Source organism: Numenius arquata, chromosome 6 (assembly GCF_964106895.1).
Source record: "Numenius arquata chromosome 6, bNumArq3.hap1.1, whole genome shotgun sequence".
Taxonomy (NCBI): domain Eukaryota; kingdom Metazoa; phylum Chordata; class Aves; order Charadriiformes; family Scolopacidae; genus Numenius; species Numenius arquata.
In genome coordinates this window covers 54,195,228-54,218,661 of record NC_133581.1, presented here as the reverse complement: position 1 = coordinate 54,218,661, position 23,434 = coordinate 54,195,228, and the positions used below count along the sequence as shown (strand labels likewise).

The 23,434-nt window shown below is 36.2% G+C and overlaps 1 protein-coding gene across 1 annotated transcript in view; it reads right to left on the bottom strand.

Annotated features, from left to right (window-relative positions):
• The window catches only part of AKAP6 (A-kinase anchoring protein 6), a 229,355-nt gene that overhangs the window by 140,204 nt on the left and 65,717 nt on the right, over positions 1 to 23,434 (bottom strand). The window contains exons 4-6 of the mRNA XM_074148618.1: positions 21,165 to 21,287; positions 5,979 to 6,075; positions 4,552 to 4,718 (exon numbers count right to left, since the gene is read on the bottom strand). Coding sequence (XP_074004719.1) covers positions 4,552 to 4,718; positions 5,979 to 6,075; positions 21,165 to 21,287 — 387 coding nt within the window. The remainder of the gene's footprint in view (positions 1 to 4,551; positions 4,719 to 5,978; positions 6,076 to 21,164; positions 21,288 to 23,434) is intronic.

Below are 23,434 nucleotides of genomic sequence, written 5' to 3'. Positions count from 1 at the left end.
CTATTTACTTTTTATTCCACAATATTAAGAACATAAGACACAGGATTGAATGCATGCATCTGATCTTGAGTTTGTGCATGTGGAAGACAGAGAAAGAGACATTGTAAGTTAAATAAATAAATTGAGTTTGGGGTGTGAAGTTCTAAAAGTCCCTTTGACTTAAGAAACTCCAGCAACCCAAGTAAAATGATCTCTCTAGCATATGCTATTCCTTCCCTTCCGCTAGAAGCAACTAATTCAAGGAGATGAGAATGAAGGCCAGTTACATGTGCCATTTGACAACTTCAAAGCACTGACCACTACAATAATATATACAATACTCCAGTTGCATACACTGGACACTAGAAACCCAGTTTTCAAAGTGGTTATGTAAGTAAAAACACTAGATTCTGAAATCATGCTCTCTTTTATCTGTTGACAATATTTAAGACTATCCCAATAATAGACTTTCCCTGTTTTTAAATAATGGAAGACATCAGGAAAAATACCAGTGTGTAGGCTTTAATATTGCAGTACGTGCATCACACTGATGTCTGCAGATTAGAAATCCAGAGTTGATAAAAGACACTGAGAAAAATAAAAATACCTACTCACAAATATGATAATTCTCTGCACTGATCACAAAGATGCCAAAACACTTCATTTGTACATTTCTTTTGTATCAAAGTATTAATCTAAATGTTGTAGTCATAGCAGCGTGACTGGATGGCCAGGACAAGTTACAAGTCTGAAGTAATAAAGAAAGGAGTGTCATCATTCTCTAACCTTTTCTTTGTCTTGTTGTCCATTTCACAAATTTATCCTCATACTAAAACACCATGGAGGATGTAATTGCTCTGGACTGCCATGTTTAGTCCACCCACTATGTCTGTCAAGGAGCATTCCCAGAATCCCAAACGGTGGTATATATTAAGCAGCTTCACCAAGTTTTCAGTTTTTTCATGAAAATCACTTTTCTCTGTACTGAAGACTGTTTGTTTAGAATGGCTGTAAAAACTGTAAAATTATGCAGAACTGAGTGGGAGATGATCCTGGAAGCGTGGGATGCTTAATTATATATCAAGAGGAAATTACGCTGGTTTTCTTTTTCACTTTATACAAAGGTTTGTTTAACCAATTTAAACTCTGTTATCCTGAGCCATCCACTATTTCTGTGATTTTAGGTTTACTTTATTAAACATATTTCTACCTCTTCATCCAATATTCTTCAAATCTTTACTGCTTCTGTCATTAACCCACTGACAGAAAAGTCCATTATAGAGCTAAGAAAATCTTCCCAGGACTTCTTTTTACCTCAGACAACTAAGTCAGATTTCAATGTTCTGAGCATTAGGCCCAATGTCCTCACCAGTTTCACACTTATTTCTCAAGCTGGAATAGAAAAGTTGAAATGTTTTTTAGTAGTACAGCAATTATTCTGGAAAGTAACATGCCCAGAAGTACAGACTACATATATATTTTTCTAGTGTACACCATTCTTTTAACCTACCAGCCTTTAGGTTCTGATGTTATGCTCCAAACTTTTACACAAAAAAACCAAAACTTAATTCAAACATTTTCTTGCAGAACAAAAACATCCAGATCTGAAAATTATAGTCATGAATTAACTGTCCAAATGCATGCTGGAAGTAGAACTCACAACTCACCCTAAGAATACTATTCCATACAATTTTGAATGAACGAGAATGTCTACTATGGACAAATGCTATTAACATCTGTATACTTTTCAAGGACATTAGTTACAAGATTAAAGTAAAAGCTCTTCAGAAATCAGTGAACTTTTCCACCAAACTATGAGTTAGATAGATTGGGGTAATATTCAGACAGCCAACAGATAAGAAAGTACATGATGTTATTTTTCAATACCTTTCTACTGTTTACTGAAAGCAATACTGTTTCAGTGGGCCTTTCCTGATGGAGAAATAGCGGCCCAATTATAAAGAGATCAGTTACAAAAAAAGTGGTCCCAGACATCTGTGGAAGGTGAAAAAACACAAGATACACACATATATGCAAAAATTCATCGTGTTTCCCATGTATTTTAGTATATTACTTACTATCTCCATAAGGAAAAACCCCTACCATTAGCTAAGCGTCTTACGATTCTGAAAGAAAGTCAGATGTATTATATGTCATGTTTACTACTGATGTTAGAGCAGTACTTGTTGGAATATGTCATGACAATTCTATTTATTTTTAAAGGTTCTCAGTGGGGTAAGAAGGCAAAACCTTATATCCCCCAACTAAAGCTGAATACAGTCATCATTTATTTATAAAATGACAGAATAATAGTTTTAGTAAATACTTAATTAAAGAAGAGATCTTATTGTTTTGCTATGATTGTACAGAGAATGTAATACACTAGAAGAGCTTAGGCATCAGAAATATTTAAAATCCTTTAAGTCTTCTATAGCAATCACTATAAAGCACTGTAAAACTTACATACAATAAAGTGAAAAATTTCAGAGGCAAAATCTGAATTCTTGAATACAAATGTTGACAATGTATTTCTAGGGTACAGAATGTTCCTCTCTCCCTTCCACTCTCCATTGCTTGCATAAAAGATGCTATAGTGCTATGAAAATATGTTTAAAAAGTCCTAAGGGAAAAGTTTCCTAGAGTCTTTGAAATTCCTCCTTTTCCTATTTCTTTACAGATTTCTAACACCAACACTGTTCCTGTAGTTTCTCAAACAAGGCAAAAAGAAAAATACCCTCTAGATATAATCTTTATATTTCCTATTATATTTCTCAGGTTACTTTTTGCTTTTGAAATAAATGCAAATGGAAATCTACAGTTATATTACGAACTGTATTTTAATTTAAGTTAATCTTTCAGCATGAAGAAGTAGATGGTATTTGAATGCCCATGCTTACAAGAATCATATAGGGATGTGATTTAATGAACGCAATAACCTGAAAAGCCTTCTTGTTTGATCATTTTTTGTCTACTTGTGTTTTTATTTAACTCTAGGTACAGAAAAAACATTGTTTCAGGTTCCTCTCTCTATGATAAAAAGCATAGGGCAAGGAGCCACCACCTATCTTTGCGAAAAAATTACTGCAACGTAAACCATGCCTTCATTTCTCCCTTTTCAAAGAAATATTTGAATATAATTATTCCAAGCCAGGGATTCCATTTTCATAGCAAAATCAAGCTGGATTTGAGAACACTTTTTATGTAATAACTTTGATTAAGATTTTTGGTCATGGATGAGTTAAACTGTTCACAGATATAGGATCATTTTATTGGCGGGGTAGGAACTTAACTTTGAGCTAGTCTGTTTACTTTAACAGACCTAACTATGAAACCAAGTGTTGCTCCACCGTCTGCTTCCTAAAGCAAGAGGTATGTGGCACAGGAGCATTTTCCACCATGCAAGTGATAAGCGATATCAGTTCAAATTGTGTACCCTGCATATAAGTCTTTTCCTGTATTTTTGTTTCATTGTTATCCTTGGTTCTTGCTCCGCTATCTCTAAGATCATCCTTGCTATGTAGAATTATGGTAAGAAAACACCAGAACTTTTCACATAATCCCAGCCAAGACTCACTCTACAAACTACTCACTAGGAAGCACTGAATATCAATGCAAAGAATTGTCTGGCATCAGAACCTGAAAATCTACTCAGCACAGCATTCCTACAAACAGGAATCTTGAATTTTTCTGTAAATTTCAGCCTCCTGCACGCCAAGATGTTAAGAGTCACTGGATTGCTCTGCTGCATATTCTTTGCTTCGAATGCATTGGAGAAATCAACACTTTCCAATGCATCCTCTCCCAAGCACCCTTCCTTACTACTGATAGTAATGAAAGGTCATAGACCCTATGCCAGAAGTTTCTACTGTGTGTAGTGCCCCTACACTGCTTGCACCAATTTGAATAAGCATGTTTTGCATTTAAAATGCTCTTACAAATATTAAGTTTGGCAACTGGAAAGTACTATAGCCCTCTTTAATAATTAATACCCACAAAATGTTGATGGCTGTCAATACCTTATTCCTAAAGTACTCTTATTCAACACAGGCACTATTATGGAAGACTTAAACTCAGAGCAAAAAGATTTGTGAAAAGGCATATGACCTTCTTCCCACTACAATGGCCATCCCCTAATTAAGCAATGCATCTGATAGTCATTAACAGGAATGAGATAATGAATCACTTTCTCTCTTCTTTGTTAATTTGCTGTAACCAAGCGGCTAATGGATGTCAGAGCTGAGTGATTGCACTGATTATAGTGATTTATAGTTGCAACAAAACAATTTAAAACCATTCTGATTATTCATGTTAAAGATGCTTTATGTTTTGTTTACTAAATGTTTTATGTTCCCCCTCATGCCCCTCTACACACAATGAGACAGGTCTTCCTGGAAAACTTGAAAGCTCTAAGAATTTTTATTGTTTCAGAGCAAGGCATTTCATTTTGTTTGTAAAAAAAAAAGTTTACCCAGTAGAAATGAAAAGCCTTAGGGTGGAAAGATAACTTCAGTGGTGTCTAGTTCAAAAGAAGACGGAAATAAGAGGAAATAAGGCAAACTTCAAGCCACTTACCTTAGGGCTCCCAGTCCCTTCCTCGTTCTCTGCAGACACATCAGTAGCCAGTATCTCTGCTTTGATGATATCCAGAGCCCTAAGAATCCAGCTGTGTTGCCGTTTGATTTGCCTCTGTAGTTCCTTCCATTGACTTGCAATCATCTGCAGCATGTCCTTCAGTCCTTCTCCAAAACGAAGGGGAAAAAAGTAAAAGCTGTAAACTCAACCGCATCTTTAAATATTATTTATTCAAAGAATTAGCAGGATATTGAAAAGAATAAATGCAACAAGAATTTTAATGTGTTCTCTCATCAATAAATCCAAGCATTACTGTTCACACTGTAAAGCAATGCTATGGGGTCAAAACATTTTTTTAGCCATAATGTTAAATTTTATTACGTTTCACCTGACAATTTCAAGAAAAGGAAAATCCCACATAAACCGTGATTTCTATGCAGTAGGGAATGCAATGGTAATCTCACCCTCTAATATCTAGTCTTTATCTCAAAAGATTTCAAAATATTCCAAATACATTTTTCTTACCTCCAACTCCTGTAAACATTTTCTGTAGTTTAAACATTACCATTTTCTAAGTATATGATGACATGCACTACCCTTCTCTGCCATAGCTTCTATGTATAGTTCCGAAAAGGTATAGAAGTCCGTAATTTCCTATCGCTTTCACATTACACAGATCTGTCTGATGCTATGGAACAATAGAGGCACAATGTGTAACATGATCAGAAAACAGTAGACCAAAGGCTAACTTCAACCTGGATGAAAAGCATGCTAAGTAGGCCAAAATTAAGATGGCATTCCGTAGCAGTATATGCTGATTAAAACCCTATTACCATACAAGTCACGCAAACATCTAAAAATATAGGGGGTGGTGGGGATAGAGAAAGAGAAATCAGTATCTCTCTCCCCCTTCTCTCGGTTTAAGGCCTCTGCAGAAAAAAACAAGCCTCACCAAAGGAAAAAGGTATTTTAATTTTAATCTATTCCTCATAAATATATTAAAATCAATGTAAGAATTAGTTTAAGTGGCAAAATAAAGCTTTACCAATGCAATTACCCATGCAGAGTATGTAAAAATACTTATATATTTGAAATCCTAATTCATTATCTTAATGTTATTTCCATTGCACCTACATCAAAGAATGTGTCAGTGTGAAGTTTTCAGTGATGTGATTTCAATTGCAACTCAGCTGAGCAGCAAGACCAAAATAAAATGAACAGACTATTTGCAGGCAGTATTTCATTTTATAAGTATCACTGCATTGTATGCAGTATATGAAACATTTATAAATCTTGAAGGTCAATCTGATAATGTAAATATTAATAATACATAAGGAAGTGAATATATGCAGTAATTTACAGCAATGCTTCTTCATTCTTTAATAGTCTGGAGACATAAAGACTTGCAATATTTCAGAAGGATTTACCTGATTTGTGAGATACAATAAGCTCAAGAAGTTGACGTCCTTCTTCTACCACTGCTTCTTTTAAAGCACAGTGGCTATCTACATTCAACTTAAAAGTCTGCAAAAAAAGAAAAGAAAAAAAGAGAGAGAAAAAACCTCAGACATTGGAGAGGCAGTTATCATAAAACACACGTACAAAATTACTTGCTGCTTTTTATTAAGAACCACATCCCCATTTACCCAATAGCCAAACTAATTTGTGATACTAAAAGCTATTGATATTTTGGATCTGGGCTCAAAATGTTTCCATTAGATCAGCAAAGTGCATCTGTGTTGAAACAGCTGACAAATCTAGAAATTCATTAGGTTTTATGAAAAGTCACAACCCGTAGGCTATATCTGGAGTAACAGTGTTCTATAAAATACACTAAATTTATGCCACCACATATGAGCTCTGTTTCTTTCAGATTTCTTTGAAATGTTGGTGATAGCACTATTTATGAAACCATAAAAAAATTACAGCATTGAATATATCGGCCTTATGTGCACTTATACAAATCTATTAATATTGTTTCTGAGTTAACTCGTATCCGTTTTCAAAGAACAAATCAGACTGCTTTAGATCTTTGCATTCTTAATTTGCAAAGCAAGTATTTTTCATCTTTTTCTGCACTAATATTTTTACTAGTTCATAAAGGATCTCTGCTTTAACAGCTTCTTTTTTAATTTATTTTTTATTTTTGCAAATGGCATTAAAATCTAGTAATTGAGAGAGAACTGGAAACATGATCTACTACATGTTACGCCATTTCATACACCACTGATAACCTGGATAAATTTGTGAATTATTTGTCAGAGCTTCTCACTCAAACTTGCGTGTAAGAAAGAGAAACAAAATACAATAAAGGGGTACTTGCTGTATTTAATCATAAATCATGTGCAGTTCTGAACACACACATGCAACTCTTGTTCTCTTTGAAATCTCTACAGAATGCAAGAAAACAATATTTGACCCCTTGGAAGAAAAGAGTTTTGAGTTCTCTTGGGAATGAGTTAACTGGCAGAGATGAAAGGAGACTTTGCAAGTGCACATTTGTAGCTTCTGATTTTTATGAAACTTATTTATACTTCTCCAAATGCTAGTGACCATGCTAGTACCGAAGTAGCAGACACCACAAAATACTCAAAAGCCCTCATTTCTTAGAGAAGCGACCATTTCCTTTCTTTCCTAACTCCTGTAGTCAGGCTGATTGGCATAGCAGAAAATAATATTGCCAGATATGTAATAAAATGATGTTCTTTTACTGTATTTGTCATGGTTGAAAGAGGCATGTTGCTCAGACAGACTCTTAACAGTCTTTCAGGCAGCAGTACCTGACAGTTAGTGACAGAATGTTTTTCAGAATTCTCCGTTCAAATTGAGAGCAATAAACAGGAATTTTGCTACCTTCAGCATTTTGTCTAGCCCAATTTTCCTTGTATGGGCATCTGAATATATTGTTTTGTACCAGCTGCTGAACAACTGGGTCAGCCAAGAGAAGTTCAAAGGGAAAAAGGATGCCTAGTTTATGTCTGGCCCTTTCTTAAATCTAGAGCTTTATGAACCCAAATCTAGAAGTTCTTTTTCCTTCGTAAGAGCACGTCTGAACAAGCACTGACAATATTTAATTTACTGTTTACTTAAAACAGGCTTGTACTGAATAGTTTGTAATCATGCACTTCACAGGAAATGCACTATGCATGTGCCTCACACAGCAAAAGAGAACCTAAAGGACCTGAGAGTAGGTTGTGTAATTTCATATAATTGAAGTTGAGTATAGATGCAGCTGGATGTGGCAGTGTCTCGAGATGATGTGGATGTGTTTGATAGGAAAATTGGAAAAGATGAGGTATTCTTCTTCATTAGGAAAAAAAAAAAAGGAGACTTGCTGTCCTAGAAAAGATTCATTTAACATAACGCACCAGATACTACAATACAGCTTGATTTTCAGGTGCACCTATTAACCAGTAATAATGTTAAACTGAAGAAGCAAAATATGATGAATAAAGATGGTGCCAAACTTTTGGGTTTTGACTAGAAATATTCTCCTTGTGCAAAATTCTGATTTTATGGATAAATTATACATGGCACAAATACCGTGAACATACATGAAATTTAGCAGAAATAAACTCTTATCAGCACAGAGGCATCAAAAAGACGGAACCAGTCATACAAGTATAAATACAAACAGAAGTGAAGGAAATTGTCAGCTGATGTAGTGAAGTATGAGTTTTGGCTTTAGAATTATATACATATATATAATTTCTTACACGTGGTAATTTCCTAAGAAAAAAGAACAAATGGACAAGGAACACTGGAAAGAATAGCCCTCAATCAGGGCATCAGTGCTCGTGGCTCCTCAGACCTGCTGGGCTGAAAACGTGGCACAGGAAAAAAGGCAGAGTTGAAGATGTAACAAATATTACTTGTTTATACAACGGAGAGATGCAAATTTGCACAGCTAAAGATAAAACGAGACCAAATATTTGGAATGAAGGGGGGCCTTCAAACACAGAGATCCTCTCCCATCCTGGATATTTCCCATTCCCTACTGTTTAGTTATGGCATTTGGAAAATTGTAACTCTAACAGCGTGTGACCCAGGTACTCTGCTCCCCTCCTCCTCTGATCTTCCCTGATAATGAATAGAACCTTTGCATCTGAAGAGAGGAAAGGAGAAGAGGAGGGAAGTCAATTAATCAAAGCCATTTTTCCAGACACATTTGCAGCTATGGAGCAGTCTAAATATCACACATGAGCACATATACATTATGGAAAATGCATGTGCATTGGCCTGACAGCATCTTTTTAAACAACACATTAATGTCATCCCTAGCACTACAGTGTATATAATGTAGTTTACAAGCTGCAACAACTGAAATTTCCTTATGAAGTTCTCTGCACTTCTCCCAGTCACCATGCGCCTATATATAAATATCAACTGCTCTTATTTAGCAAGAAAGGAAAAGTGAGGCAGGAATCATGCTTTCATTAAAGCTACAGAACTATAAATAAACAGGAATAAAGGCTCCAAAAGTGTAAGTGCAAAGCCCCAGGAGTGCTATCTTCTGTTGACTGCATGGGGCAGAGGAGCCCAGCCTTCACAAAATGAAGCTGTCCCCCGACATTTAGGAAACTGATTGATCCATCGGACAACAATACTGCAGAGCCTCCATAGAGAAAAAAGCAACACCTCCTGATCTATATGGGGCTCTGAACACAGTAAAAATAAGAGACCCTTTTTCCAGCATAGATAATCTCTCCCTCTCAGCTTCTTTCTCTGTAAAACTGTGGATGAGAAAAATTATTTGAAATAATATTTATTTGAAATTCCCCTGAGGATTTATTTTATGGCTGTAGATAGTTAAATTTAGGAAACTTCTATTGAGTAGGTACCCTACAGTATGTACCTATCAAGTTCTGATATGCAATCTTTCACTGTTTTACAACCCCCTGTTCTTAGAAAATCCTTGTAATTTGGTAAAACACAACCCAGGTCTTGACCTACTCGTATCTGCAGTAAGGATAGTCAGCTACTAAATATTTTTGTTTCCAGAGGCACACAGACTTTGTATAAGCATGTATGTTTTTTAAGTCATGTGTCCAACTAATGATTTCCAGTGTACTTCGTGCCTCTGACACACAAATAAGCAACCAGGTATCACATGAACCTACAATGTACACATTAATACAGACTAGTTTAAATAACACAGCAGTTTACACCTATTGCCAGATTAAGATACTGTATCAAAAGGAATATTTTGTCAGTCAAACATACTATGAGCTTGTGTGGTGTACTAGGGTATTGCTGAGACCTAATTTCCTTGAAGTTCATTTTCAATGTGTTTAAAGATCTTTGACAAAAATATCACTGTTTCTGGGCATTTATTTTTTAGAGCAATGGTACAGACAATTAAAATTATCTAAGTGACCTATGATTTTAGAATTTGAAACAGAAAGCTTAATTTAAAATTTCCTAATAGTCATTTGCATTTCTGGAGAAAATCACAATATTACTAAAATGTGGGCTTCTATATTTAGGTACATATTTAGGTGTGTATTTTGACTATGAACATAACACTTCTAATTACAACACTCACTGTGACAGATATAATTCAATTGTGAAATTTAGAGTGATGGGAATAGTTTCTGGTAGAAAAGAAATTAGATTCTTTGACTGAGACAATCCTGGAAGGAAAATCAAACTCCCACAAATATTATCAGCAAGATAGGGAGACAGTTTCAAGACAGAGTAAAGTTCTAAGAAAACGGAGCAACAAATGTGTGTCACATTTATTAAATATATGCTACATATATCGCCAAGAAGTAAAATAATTTTGAAAATTTGGGTTTTTTTTTAAATTACCACATTTCATTTGTCTTAAAGGCAATATGACTTAAAACAGTTCCTGAAAATTTATTCTTATATTCTTAATATACAGTTACTTTTGCAACTGTGTTGGTCCTGGCACAGTTACCTTCCAATAGCTTGCTATGACAAAATAACAAAATATCAAGTACTGAATTCAACTTTTGGTTAAAAAAAAGGTAGCTGTCTGGGGAGTTTTGCTTGGGTTTGTTTTCGGGTTTTTTTTGAGGACTTCTGACCACACAGAAAGTCTCTGTCTGGTCACTGCCTAGTATTTACATACTTGAGTTAATAACCTAATAAGCCATGTAATAACATAGTGGTATTTTCATACTCCTGAACACTACCTAACAATGACATTCAGGAAATCAAAAAAATAACTACCATGTAAGCTGCCTTTATATTAAAATGGAAATGGTTTAGCATTCTAACAACATAATACTAAATACATAAGTAATTGGTCAATGGTTATATAAAATGGATGTTCGTATGCAATTTGTACATGAAGAAAGATCCTATATTCTATGAAATACTGCATTTCACACATTACATCTATAAATATATCATCAAACTATTTAACTTTTTAACAATTGGGAAATACCATATTTAATATAGCCTCACATTTTTTATCAGGGATATAAAGGCTATTTAGGATTAGAAGTCACTAGGATGTGTTTTCCTGGGAATTAAATGTTACATGTGAAATCGTTACGGTCAATGTCTCCTTTGTTCATGCTTTCCATAAAACCTAGGTGACTACAAAGAATTTTTTATTTTCTTCTTTTCTTTTAAGCTGTACTTCTATCTGAGTAACACTCCACCTCCTAAACAGAACTATGGAAATGCTTTATGCAGCTCCATGGTCAAGGCTGATTTTTACCACAATAGCAGGGATTCTCCCTTTGCTTTTTAAAGAGAACACGGTTAATCCTCCTCTGAAGCTGCAGCACCCATTAAGGTCTTTTTCTTCTCTCCTGAGAGTGAGAACATACTCTCCCTATAGCAATGATGGCCAAGGGGTCAATTATCACCAACTGCTAAGAAAATCTCTAATGCATAATACAAGATGACCATCATTTTCCTTATATGAACCACACATTATTTCCTTCTGTAACCAATAGGAGCTGGTAGATATTTAAGATTGAATAGCTAGTGGAAAGAAGATGTGGTCTTTTATCCCCTGCAACAATGAGAAAGCTTTAAAAGACAATAATTTCTTGGGTGTCTCTGGAGGTAATTCCTTCTACGGGCATCTATAGGCAGATAAAAATGGGCAAAAATAACAATATCACTGTCTATGTTGATTCACAATATCAAATTATAATCTAAAATGCCTTTAAAATTGACATAAAACTGATCTGGGAATCTCACTATTGAAATCCCATAATCATCCTCTCATGCTGGCATTGTGCCACTGTAGATGTAGATCAGATGTAAGATGGTTTGACTGCTCAGACAATTTCTTTGTGCAAGTTTATCATTTATTTAAACATAATAATAACTGAACACTCCGAGTTCAAAATGTTTAGTAATGAGACAATTAGAGCAACCCCAGGAATGATTTTGCCTTCCAATCACTGATAGGCATTCACCGCTTCTCACTTGATCTGAAACTACATTTTGCCTGGGAGGATCAAGCATATTTATGACAAGACAAACTGGTGGGAGTTTAGCGAAGACCAATCAAAATATGTTTAAAAGTGAAAATGGTGGAAGATTATAAGAAACAAACAGGACTGACTAAATGATGATGAAGAGAAATGGCCATTATTATGTACTTATATTCTATGAATCTGAACACCAAGCAGAAAGAAGACTTAGTAGCCTCATGCAGTATCAGAGGGTACGGTAGATGGGACTAATGGAATTAAATTAAGAAAGAGAAAATTTCCGCTACATACCAGTGAAATTTCCCACGAAAGTCAGATCTATTAGATTGTGTAATAATCTAAGGGAAACAGTGAAAGCCCTGATCCCTTGAGACCTTTAAATTTAGACTAGATAAAAAAGTAGGAGTAAGGACTGCAATATAATGGGCTGACAGAGCAGAAGCCTAAGTCTTTCACATGCCACAGAATTTGTGATGGGCTAGCAAAACTAAATACAAAGGGGCAGGCTCTACCCCTGTAGTCCTACAGTCATTCATACTTTTGTAAAACCACCTCAACCCTTTCTTCTCTGTCACAGCTTCTGCCATTGCAGTATTAGGCAATCAATGTGTTTTTCCCCTTTGTTACCTCTGAAACATGAATAAATACTTTAGGTGCCCCAATTTTTGTTTCTCATTCCTCATTGTGTTTGTCATCTCTTAGATAATTTAGCCAAGTTTTGAATGCATAATTTTAGATGTGGACATAAAGGATAGTTAGCCCAACTCTTCAGGAAGCCTATTTTGCAGATTTAGTTGAGAAGGCATAGAGGCTATTTTTGCAGTATTCACGTAAATTCTTCTGCTGCCAACTCCAATTTCTTTTTTGTATTTCTCTTTGCTTTTGTGTGTCTAAACATTTTACATTGTTTAAAGAAAAGTTAATGTGAGGCTTCCCAAATTGAATCTCAGTTTGTTTATTACCAAGAGACAACAAGGGATGGAAGGACACAGGAAGGAAAGCACACAGGCAAAACGGCTATACAATGAAACAATTGCTAAGTCACCATAAGCATGGCGAACTGCACATCCAGTCCACCATAGATAACTGCCCCTGATCATTTCTTGTCTTTGTGAGCTACTCAGGAAATAATCTGCAGAAGTCACAGTCTTCTGACTCCTTTTTCTATCAAGAGGACATTTGGCTGGCTGATCTCAGACGTTTCTAGGTACACTTCTACCTGGGGATCCACCATACCCCAAAGCTATTTCATCAAAACATGCCTAAGTTGTATTGTCCTACCACAGGCAGGAAAAAGCCAGCCAAGAGAAAAGAGCTTTCCAACCCGAAAGTAAATTCATGGGGCATTGCAGCCTTGGCAACTATGGAGTTACTAAGGGAGAGAAAACATACACATATATATTATTTAAATATAAACTTACTAACTTACAGACCAAAAAGCACTGGCTCTAAATAACACCATGCAGTTTTAAAACAATTCTTGAAGGATTTTAGCTCTATTAAAACTTCAGTGGAATATAAGGGAGATGTAATTTGCCTTTTATGTACGTATAGATATAAGGTTTTATGCATGTCAAAGGTGAACTAAAATGCCTTCTTAGCAAAATATATCTAATAAACTGAGATCCCAAAATATTAATGCAATCCATCTGTAGAATTAAGAAATGAAAAAAAAAAAATCATAGGAGATGCAAAGAAAAACATTTACCAATCAAGACGTCCATTCATGCCCTGAATTTTCTATATTTCTGCTGAACCTTTGGCATTGCAAACACCAAAACACAGACAGCAACTATATTACTTCTAGTGCTTAAAGTGTGAATGATATTATGCCTCTGAGAGACATAGCATAGAACCCATGGGGGTGGACCATAGCTCTTGGCAGGTAAGTAAAAGCAAATATAGCTTAAATGTTGCTGAAAGTGTGCTTATTGTCCTTTGAGATCTTGGCATTGTATTCTTTTAATGATTTCCAATCTCAGAAGTTTTTAAAAATAAATTTCATTTCACTTTCAAAAACAAACTACAGACTACATCTATATTGATCATACCAGCATACTAAAATTTCAGGCAATAGCATATATTTTAATAGACATACAAATTAAAATTAACTGACTTCCTACATAAGCATTATGCAATTTATTAATAAAATAAACATTACTTCCAAAACAATTTTTAAAGGTGTTTCAACAGTTGTTACAATGATAAATTAGTATAAAGAGCATGACCAAGTTTTCATTCAAGGAGTGATTATTCTGCAACTGCTATAAAGCTTCTAAGTCAGAACTTCTGTGAAATACTTTTTCATTGAAATTTCCTGATCAAGTTAGTTTAAAACATTTTATAATGGCAGTTTGATTTTATTGTATTGTTATAGGCACTGAAGCTCCCTGCATGCAAATAATTTCTTCTGCAGGCCAGACACACAATGGACCCAGTGGAATCCCTGACTTCCACCGCTCAGACTACCTATTAAGTTCTTTATTTGCCTGTGTTATTTGAAATCTGACGGATTTAGTCTGTATCTCTGATTAGTATGGTCTGCAGACTGTTTCCCATATAAAAGGACACACATTCAGGAATCTATACATAACAGCATAAAATTCAGAAATTCAAACTAACAATCGGCTAAACAGATTCAAAGCCAAGTCCTTAGAGAAGCAAGAGATTAGTCCACTCATGGTGCTCAGATTCTTTAGCACCATCATCCTGCAGATACTATTGTGTATTTTGAGAAAAAAAAATCTGAATTGGCTGCCACGGACATTGGAAATGCCCATATAGCAAAAGCACAATACATAACTTAGCCATTTCAGAGGCTTTAATACCTTTAATAAAATTACTGTTACCACTGCTACCACAAAGACAGCCAGTAGATTAGCCCAAGGCATGTGTATTTAACCTTATTTTCAATGAGAACAGGTATTTAATACTTCTCTACATTGACATTTTTCAGAAAATTAGGTTTTCCAGGGAGGTGAGAATGATGTTTTTTTTTCAGACATAGCAGACTTGTTACAAACAGACGGATCAGTTATCATGAGATATCACAGAAGCATCATTACTTCACCAATACAATTTCTTAAACGTGAAAATACAATCTATTTCCTGTGCAAAAGCATTTGCTGTTTACAGCCAAGAAAGTGCTGAGCCATGATGTGACCAGAAACATTTATACTGGACACAGGAAAATTCTTATTTCATTTCTCTTTAGATAATAAAACACTCAAAACTCCCATATCTTAAGAATAATTTGGTTTTACAATGGAGATGACTTCTAAACTTCCTACACAGAAGAGAAGTAAAAGAGTGAATCAACTTGTATAAGTTGTTTTGAAATACTAGTGATATTTTCTTTATGGTATTTTTAAGACTATAATGTGTAAAATAAATGTGGTGACTGAGAAAGTTAACATAATGGAACAATTCTGGGCTAAAAAGCACTTTTATGTGGCACAAAGCTTGCAACTAAATTGAGGTATAAATTACAGACAGGGATCACAGAATTTATTAGAAAAGAAAACCAAGAAATTTTGTTTCACAGAAATTATCATTTAGGATACCAAACAACACTTCGCACTGCAATGACTCCATGTAATCCTGACCACTTGTACTTTCTACAGAACAATATTTGCTATTCTAGTTTAAACTAAACAGAACATACATTTTTGCCTTAAAAAAAACAACAAACAAATAACCCTGGTGTGAACAATTAACTGTTTTCTAGAAGACCATCGTCCTTCATTCCTTCGATGAGTCACAAACATTTCCTCTTTGTTCTATCAGGAGAAACAGGAAACCAACAGCAAGCTTATAAGAATCATAGAGTTGGAAGGGACCTTATAGATCATCTAGTCCCAACCCCCCTGCCATGGGCAGGGACAATTTCCACTAGACCAGGTTGCTCAAAGCCCCATCCAGCCTGGCCTTGGACACTTCCAGGGATGGGGCCTCCACAGCTTCTCTGAGCAGCCTGTTCCAGTGTCTCACCACCCTCACAGTAAAGAATTTCTTCCCTAATATCTAATCTAAATCTACCCTCTTCCAGTTTAAAACATTACCCCTCGCCCTATCACTACACTCCCTGATAAAAAGTCCCTCCCCATCTTTCCTGTAGGTCCCCTTTAGGTACTGGAAGGCTGCTATAAGGTCTCCCTGGAGTAAGATTGCTAGGACAAAAAGGTCTGACATCTAGTCCCAAATTTCTAAGTCTTTTCCTTTAATAATTTTATCTTCACTGAAAAATATTGGTTGTCAACACCTACTAATAATGCAAGAAGGATTTCAAAAGTTCCATCAAATAATTTTAAAATAAGGTATTTTTCATTTGTAGGTTTCCATTTAAAAGTCTTGTAATATCTAGCTCGAAGTGTTACACTAGACACAGAAACGGCTTTGGCCAAAAGACCTAAGAGCACACCACAGTAAGATGCACAACCAGGTGTTGTACAGCAGCAAGAAAACAGAGTACTGTACAGGGAAAAGTTAAGACTATAGAATCAGAAGTCCCAGGTCTCAGCAAGTATTTATAGTGCCTTTTGCCTACACCTTTTTCTCAGTGATCCTCTACATTTCTTCATTTGCTAGCTTATTTCTTTACTGTGCTAAAACAATGTATCTTCTCGGGTCAGCAATAAAGAGCAGTAAAATATCTATTTTAGCAAACTAAAATGGTCAAGAGCAACATGGTGAATTCTTATTTGTTGAGCTGGTAAGAAAGTCTGTTTGGTTTCACAAGCACAGCAGTACAGATGCTTTTAGCTCATAAGCTGCCTTCAGGATACTGTTTTTGATGAGGACTGATTTGCATACCACCACGTCTATGCTTAGATTCTGCTAGTAGCTAATTCTGATCAGGGTGCCAATGGGCAAGAATCAGCATAACAGAAAAGAAGAGCTACAAAAGATAAAGCAAATCAGAAAACATTTTCAGAAGTTCCTTTTTGGTAAGGTCAATGAAGCTATCTTCTCATTAGGAAGTGATTTGAGCCTAATTGTTCACAAAATTGAAAACCTGCCTCACTTTCTTTGCTAGTAGGCCTGATCGAGGCCTTTGTGGCAAAGTAGATTTCTGCCAAAAAACGCCCCTGTTTTATGAAAACATATTAGTGTTTTCAACTTCTGCCAACTTGGGTGGTTGCCCACAGGGGTGCCAGAAGTTCAAGTGGTGGCAGCTTCATATCAGCCTTCCCCCATATGAATGGGAAACACAGAGCTCCCAAATCAGTTTCACCAATGTTACTCAGTTGTGAAGACCTGTAAAACTGAAAGAATAATTTCAGTCACTATTCCAGGGGTCTCTGAGACCATTTTCATTGAAAGCTTTGTGGTTTGGTGTTATCTAAAATGAAGTATATAGCAACTTCTGTTCTGCAGAAAATCAGGGAGCTGAGTTTTAAAATTTTCAAGAAAAGTGGCCTCCAAGCTGAAGATTGTCTATTTTGGCACACATTCCAGATGTAGACTACCTTTCAATTTGTAGAAAAAATTCATACTCTTTACCAAACCATATAGTTACCCATCATGAAAAAATCTATGGAGCTTATGTTATAACTGATTTAAGAATGAAATTCCAATTTGTTCTACAGTTAATAATTACAGTTGTAGTGTATTTGGGTATCAGGGCTGTGTCTGTGTGCACACGCAGTGCACTTAGTTGTGAATTCCCTGGGTGGCCCAGAAATTCCCCGGGTAGTCTCTGCACAGATGAGATAATGGGCTAATTGGGAACGACAGACCGACTTGAGGAGAGGCTGCCTTCCACCTTCACAACAAAGTGCTTCACTAATTATTTCAGAAGCTGTCCAGGAGGGATCTTCAGGTGGTCACAGAGAAGCCTGCAGACAGTTCTTGCTGGGCCAAGAGCAATAGAAAGACACTACTCATACTCTTCAAAGTGCTCATTAACATCCTGCATGGGCAATCTTGCCAGACCAGGTATAAGTCTTAACTAGAACAATAGTTTGGGGAGTTCTACCAATTTAAGCTGAAGATCTCATGCAAGGATGCTTGTAATGGAGACTACTACTGCCATCCTGTGCAAGAGACTTGACTCCTCATGTGAGCATTACCTTATGCAAAGATTCTATTAAGTTGATGTCGTAGGTTTCTTGTGGTGGTTTTTTCTTTTTTTTTTTTTAATAAACACACTCTCTTTAAGTGCCTGTGCCACAGCGTTTCTTGAAATGTCAAAAACGTAGAAAAGCAAGGCTGAGTGAGGAGAGACTCTAAAACTCAATCCTTTATCAACAATGTAAATGGGACCCTAAAAAGGCAGTGAATAAATTTACATACCAAAAAATTTGGAGGATCTTCACAACCTTGTCTTTGTCTCCTCTGGAAGACTTTTCCCAGCCAATAATGAGAAAGGCAACAAGTACATTTTTCTCCTTTGCTGCTCCCATATTTTCTTTTCTTAGCTTTTGACAGCAGAGATTTAATTCATGAATGCAAAATATTCTCTCTTTATGGCACTAATTTTGTTATTGCAACAAACATATTTCCAAGAAAACAATATCACAGGTGGTGAAATTGATAATTTGTGCCAAAGGCTAAGGCCTTGTCTCTACTAATAAAAATAAAAATACTAATCTACACCGAGCTTTCACTCCTTCTATGACTGGAAAATCTGCACCAGTGAGGAATCATAGTTATGAGGTTTGCTAGCACAGATGCAGTATACAGAAAAGAACCAACACATTTTTTGTGTTTTCAGGTTAGTTTGCTACCAGTTAGTTTGCTACAGGTAATTTTGCTACAGGTTAGTTTGCTACCTACTATGAACCCAGAATTCTGGAACCTGAACTTACAAAAGTACTAAGCCCCCTTTACTTCAACAGATCTTAGGTGAGTCTGATGGCATGTATAACCTGACTGGCAAAAGAAGAAAATGAGCAGTAGAAGTACCCTCACAAAGACCTTGATCACCATTGTTTTACAATGCTCAAACAAGGGAAATTTTAACATTGAGATTAATGTGAATTGAAGTTCATATACTTCTGTTTAAACACAGATTACGATTTCTGACAGACAAATGCCACTGAGAAGCTGACAATCTAATTAATACAAATAACTATCTTCCCTGCTATAACAATGTTCTGTATTTTAATAGTTCAGTTCTGCTGTGCAGAAATGAATATGATAGCATATGTTTTCTGAAATCCAAAAAGAAAAGTCACGGTTACTTTTTTTCAGGTTGTGCAATGATTTTTTCACTGACTATATATGCCATAAAAATAATTATAATATCGTCAAATTGAAACGGAACTGTTCTTTAGACATTTTTCTTCTTCACAGAAGAAAAAAACCCACCTTGTTTCATAACATAGTCATCCTGAAACATACAAGGATTTTCTTACCCCAAATATATGCATATGTACAGAGTACAGCTGGGAGCCTAAGTACTACAGCGGAAAGTGAAGTTGTGCAGGTGCCCACATATTCATTTATTCTGACTACCCCTAGCAATGAAGGAGTTGCCCCTGGGCTACTACTCCACAGTACAGTCTGACAGATGGTCTTGGCCTCACCTTGCATAGAACCACAAGGTAAAGTCGGAAGTCATTTGTCTGCAAAAGAGCTACTGTGCTCCTCCCCAAGCAAGAAGGGGAATAAGAATGACTGTGGCAGAGACTCAGCCTGGTGATTGCCCTGTTCCTGGAATAAGTTTCTTTTTATCCAGTCAAGAGTGAAAATTGCAAGTCTACTCATAAAAACTCATCTCTCCAAAAGTTTCACATTGCAGAGTAAGAGGAAAAGAGATTGAAATGACCAATGCCTTTTCCAAGATCTGATCTCATGATGCACTCTGTATCTTCAGGGCACTTGTAAACATAATGGGAATCATGGGACAGAGCAAAAATCCAAACTCTGCCGAAGAATCCAAAATCTGCAATGTAAAGCAAAAACGTAGTGTCTTCATACTACATTTGATAGACTACCACGACTGGCACTTTATCTAGTGGCTGCACATAGATGCTACTACAACAGAAACACTTAAGAACAAGAGACACAAAAGAGTGCTCTGTATAGCTGAAATTCTGAAGACAGTTTTCAGTTTGCTTCTAATTGTATATGTGGTTAATGTACTCTTAATTAATTTAGTAATGGTCACTCCAGTATTACGGTAGGGAATGTCATCCTATGACAATTTTCCCTGTAATGCATCACATGACTTCCCAGGACTGTCAAATAATTTTTCACCATCAGATTATCAGAGACTGGAAATGAGACCAAGCTTTGGGGGTTGATGCTCTGATGTGGGTTGAACTAATGCACTGTTTTATCTAGTTGGGGTGTCTAGCTCATTGGCTCAGATTAGTGCTATCATCAGGTTTTCTTCCAATTCATACTGGCAAGAACCTAAGATTTTGACAGAGTGAAAGGGAATTTCTTAGCTTAATTTTCTATACTTTTTTTTTTTTCCTTTTTACCAGATAGAGCAGTTGATACCTACCCATTGAACAGCACACATTGATCTCTATTCTCTACTTACAGTGTAAAATTTTGCTTTTGCGAACTTAATACCTGGTTTAATTCAAGTCTTTGTTTCACCCCTCATAACCAGAAACAGCTCTTGGAAGAATTCAGTAAAAGTATCATGAGGTTTATCAAATATTTCTCAATCTATAATTCTAGCCTGTGATATATTCAGAAGATTATTCATCCAAGTGTTTTCTACTTCCATCCAATGTTTTAGCTTTTTGCACAAGAACAAGGTTAGTGACAGCTGTATTAATTACATGACAGAAATGCATATCAAGTAAAATGATTGAAATAATTATTTCAAATATTTTATTTAAATTACTCCGTACTAGGTTAAAACTATGAGAGAGAATAAGAGTTCCTTACTAGTTACCACTTTTATTAATGTTACAGTGTAGTAAGAGTCCTAGAATGATCAGCAGAAAAAAAAACATTATCCTTTCTCCTTTTGCTATTTTTTCATTCAGTTTGGAGATAATTTCTGAAATGCAATGTAATTCTGGCTCTTAATTTAATTTTTAAAAAGCTATCAATACATATTTCAAATACAGAAAATAATTTGTTGCTATTTTCATTAAACTGCAACACTGCAAATCTTACATTAAAATATAGATGCACACTAGTAATTAAAAAATAATAATCAAATAAAAAGCACAGCAGAACACTTCAATTACTGATAATAATCATAGTATAATCTTGTCCTACCAAGTGTGTCTCCAGGTACAGTTTAAGGCTGTCTGTCTCTGCTTTAGGAGGAGTCCAATTCTCTGTTGTTTCCATGGCTTCGTTTAACCAGTGAATGAATTCATCCAGCTTGCTTACAAACCCCTTACCAGATAAGAAAAAAGAAAAAACAAGAAAAGCATATTTGTTAGTAAAACGGCAATCTGAAAAATGTATGCTCTATTTTTTTTTAAGCCAGGAGAGTATTGTACAGTAAAATTTTGCCTTTTACAAGCATAGAAAGAAAAAAAAAAAAAAAACATTAGCAAGTGGCCTTCTAGTAAATGAGGAGCAGAACAATGCTCCTGGGAATAATCTAAGGTGTCATTTTGGGACAGGACAGTGTGAGGTTTATATAATTGTTATAAAATGGAAAAAAGAGCAAAGTTTTAGGAGGTATGAGAGAGACATACAAAAAGCTGCATATAGATTACAATGAAAATTAAGCTGAAGACCTTGTACGGGGCAGACTGGGTGTAGCATGAGCACTGTTAGTTGAAAAAAGTGCTGAACTAAGCTGCATTAACAAGGTATATATCAGTAGACTGGGGGAAGAAAGTACTTGTCAGAACTTAGGTCTTGTGATTCCTGTTTTGGTTCATAGGATGAGACTCACAGAGAAGAAATCAAACAGTAAGTGAGGCAGAATATATAGCATTTAATATGAATATTGTTGATTGCATAGGAGCCACACAGATGGTGTTCCTGAGAAGACAGGAGCTCCTGCTTCTCAGGAGCACCATTTATTTCAAGATTAGTACCAATTATATTGTCTGATTAAAAATAGTGCCCCTAAATTTACATGATTGGATGATACTATAGGCACATACTGAGTACAGATAATTTTACTGAAGTCTTATCCACCACAAAGAAAGAGAGTAAATGGAATAAACTGACCGTGATGTTTATAGGCACTCTGAAAATTAACTCTGAAGAGGAATGTCCATCTATTACAAGCATCGTAAGACTAGATTGTTAGGTCTAATACTGGTTATATTATTAGCTATTAACTATGAATTTTGCAGCACAGTGAAAATTTTCATTTCCAGTTGGATAACACCTTGGCACACACGCGCAGTACCTCACGCTCACCACTTTATTTATGGGATGATTTCTGGTAATTATTAGTCCATTTAGATAGCAAGCTAAGCATAAAACTTTAGAGATTCCTGATTAACTCAGGAGCCCAAACCCCCTTCTCTGAAGTGGCACATGAAATTGGAATTCTAAATGAATTTCAAAATGAATTCTAAAATTAATGAATTCTATAATGAATTCCAAAAGAAACAGGAGTTTGTGTAGTTGGTGCGCAGCTGTGTTACGCAAAGTGTAATGCTAATAATCCAGACCAAGCAGAGCCACACTTCCTTCAAAATTCATGGTAGCAGAGTCATTTTGGCCCAACACTGTGCCAAAGAAGCAGGGTCCAACAATCAACTTCTAGCTCCCAGCTGAAGCGGCAGTGGGTCTGAACTGAAGCTAGCCTTTGGCAGGACACTCCAGTGCATACTGCAGGCATGACAGCACTCACTGAGGCACTCTGAAGACTTTGCTTTAATTATTATTTTTCATGTGAGTCCCTACAAGTCCTCAGGATGAGAAGGAGGCTATTGTCACCTCTATTCATGGAATCCACTGTATCTCAAAGCATTGCAAGGAAGAAAACTGTTGTTCTGTGGGTTTTGTTGTAGACTGTTTATCAGCATGTTGCAGAAAAGGGGAAGGAAATCAGGAAAAACAACCCAGTGGATATGCTGGCTATGCAATGTGCGTCCACTCGAGGGCAAGCAATGAAGGGGACATCTCTGTCCCACAGCAGGTCACACTACAAGGGGTATGTTCCCCACGTGAGGCCATGGGACAGAGCAGGGGCAAAAATGCTCCCCCGGCTTCGTTGCTTGCTTTCTTCCAGCTCACAGTGGAGCATGAGAGATGCCAGACTGACAGAGGAGTGGGAGACGTGAGCTGAGGGGGAGAGGAGCAGGAGGAGTAAAGTCCTTCTAGTCCCTCCAATAAATCTCTGCCTGCATTTTAGCAACGTGCTGTCCTTGAGAGACAAGGTGATATGGTAAGCACACAAAAAAAATGAAGAAACGCTCTCTTGTATATGCGTCATGTATTTTACAGAGACAGACACGTATAACATCTGCCTGCAGTGCTCGATGTCTGTATGCCTTCAAAAGGGTGCTCAGAAACATTGCAGGCTCGCACCAATACAAAAAGCAATGACCAGCAACTGAGTTACTTCTGCC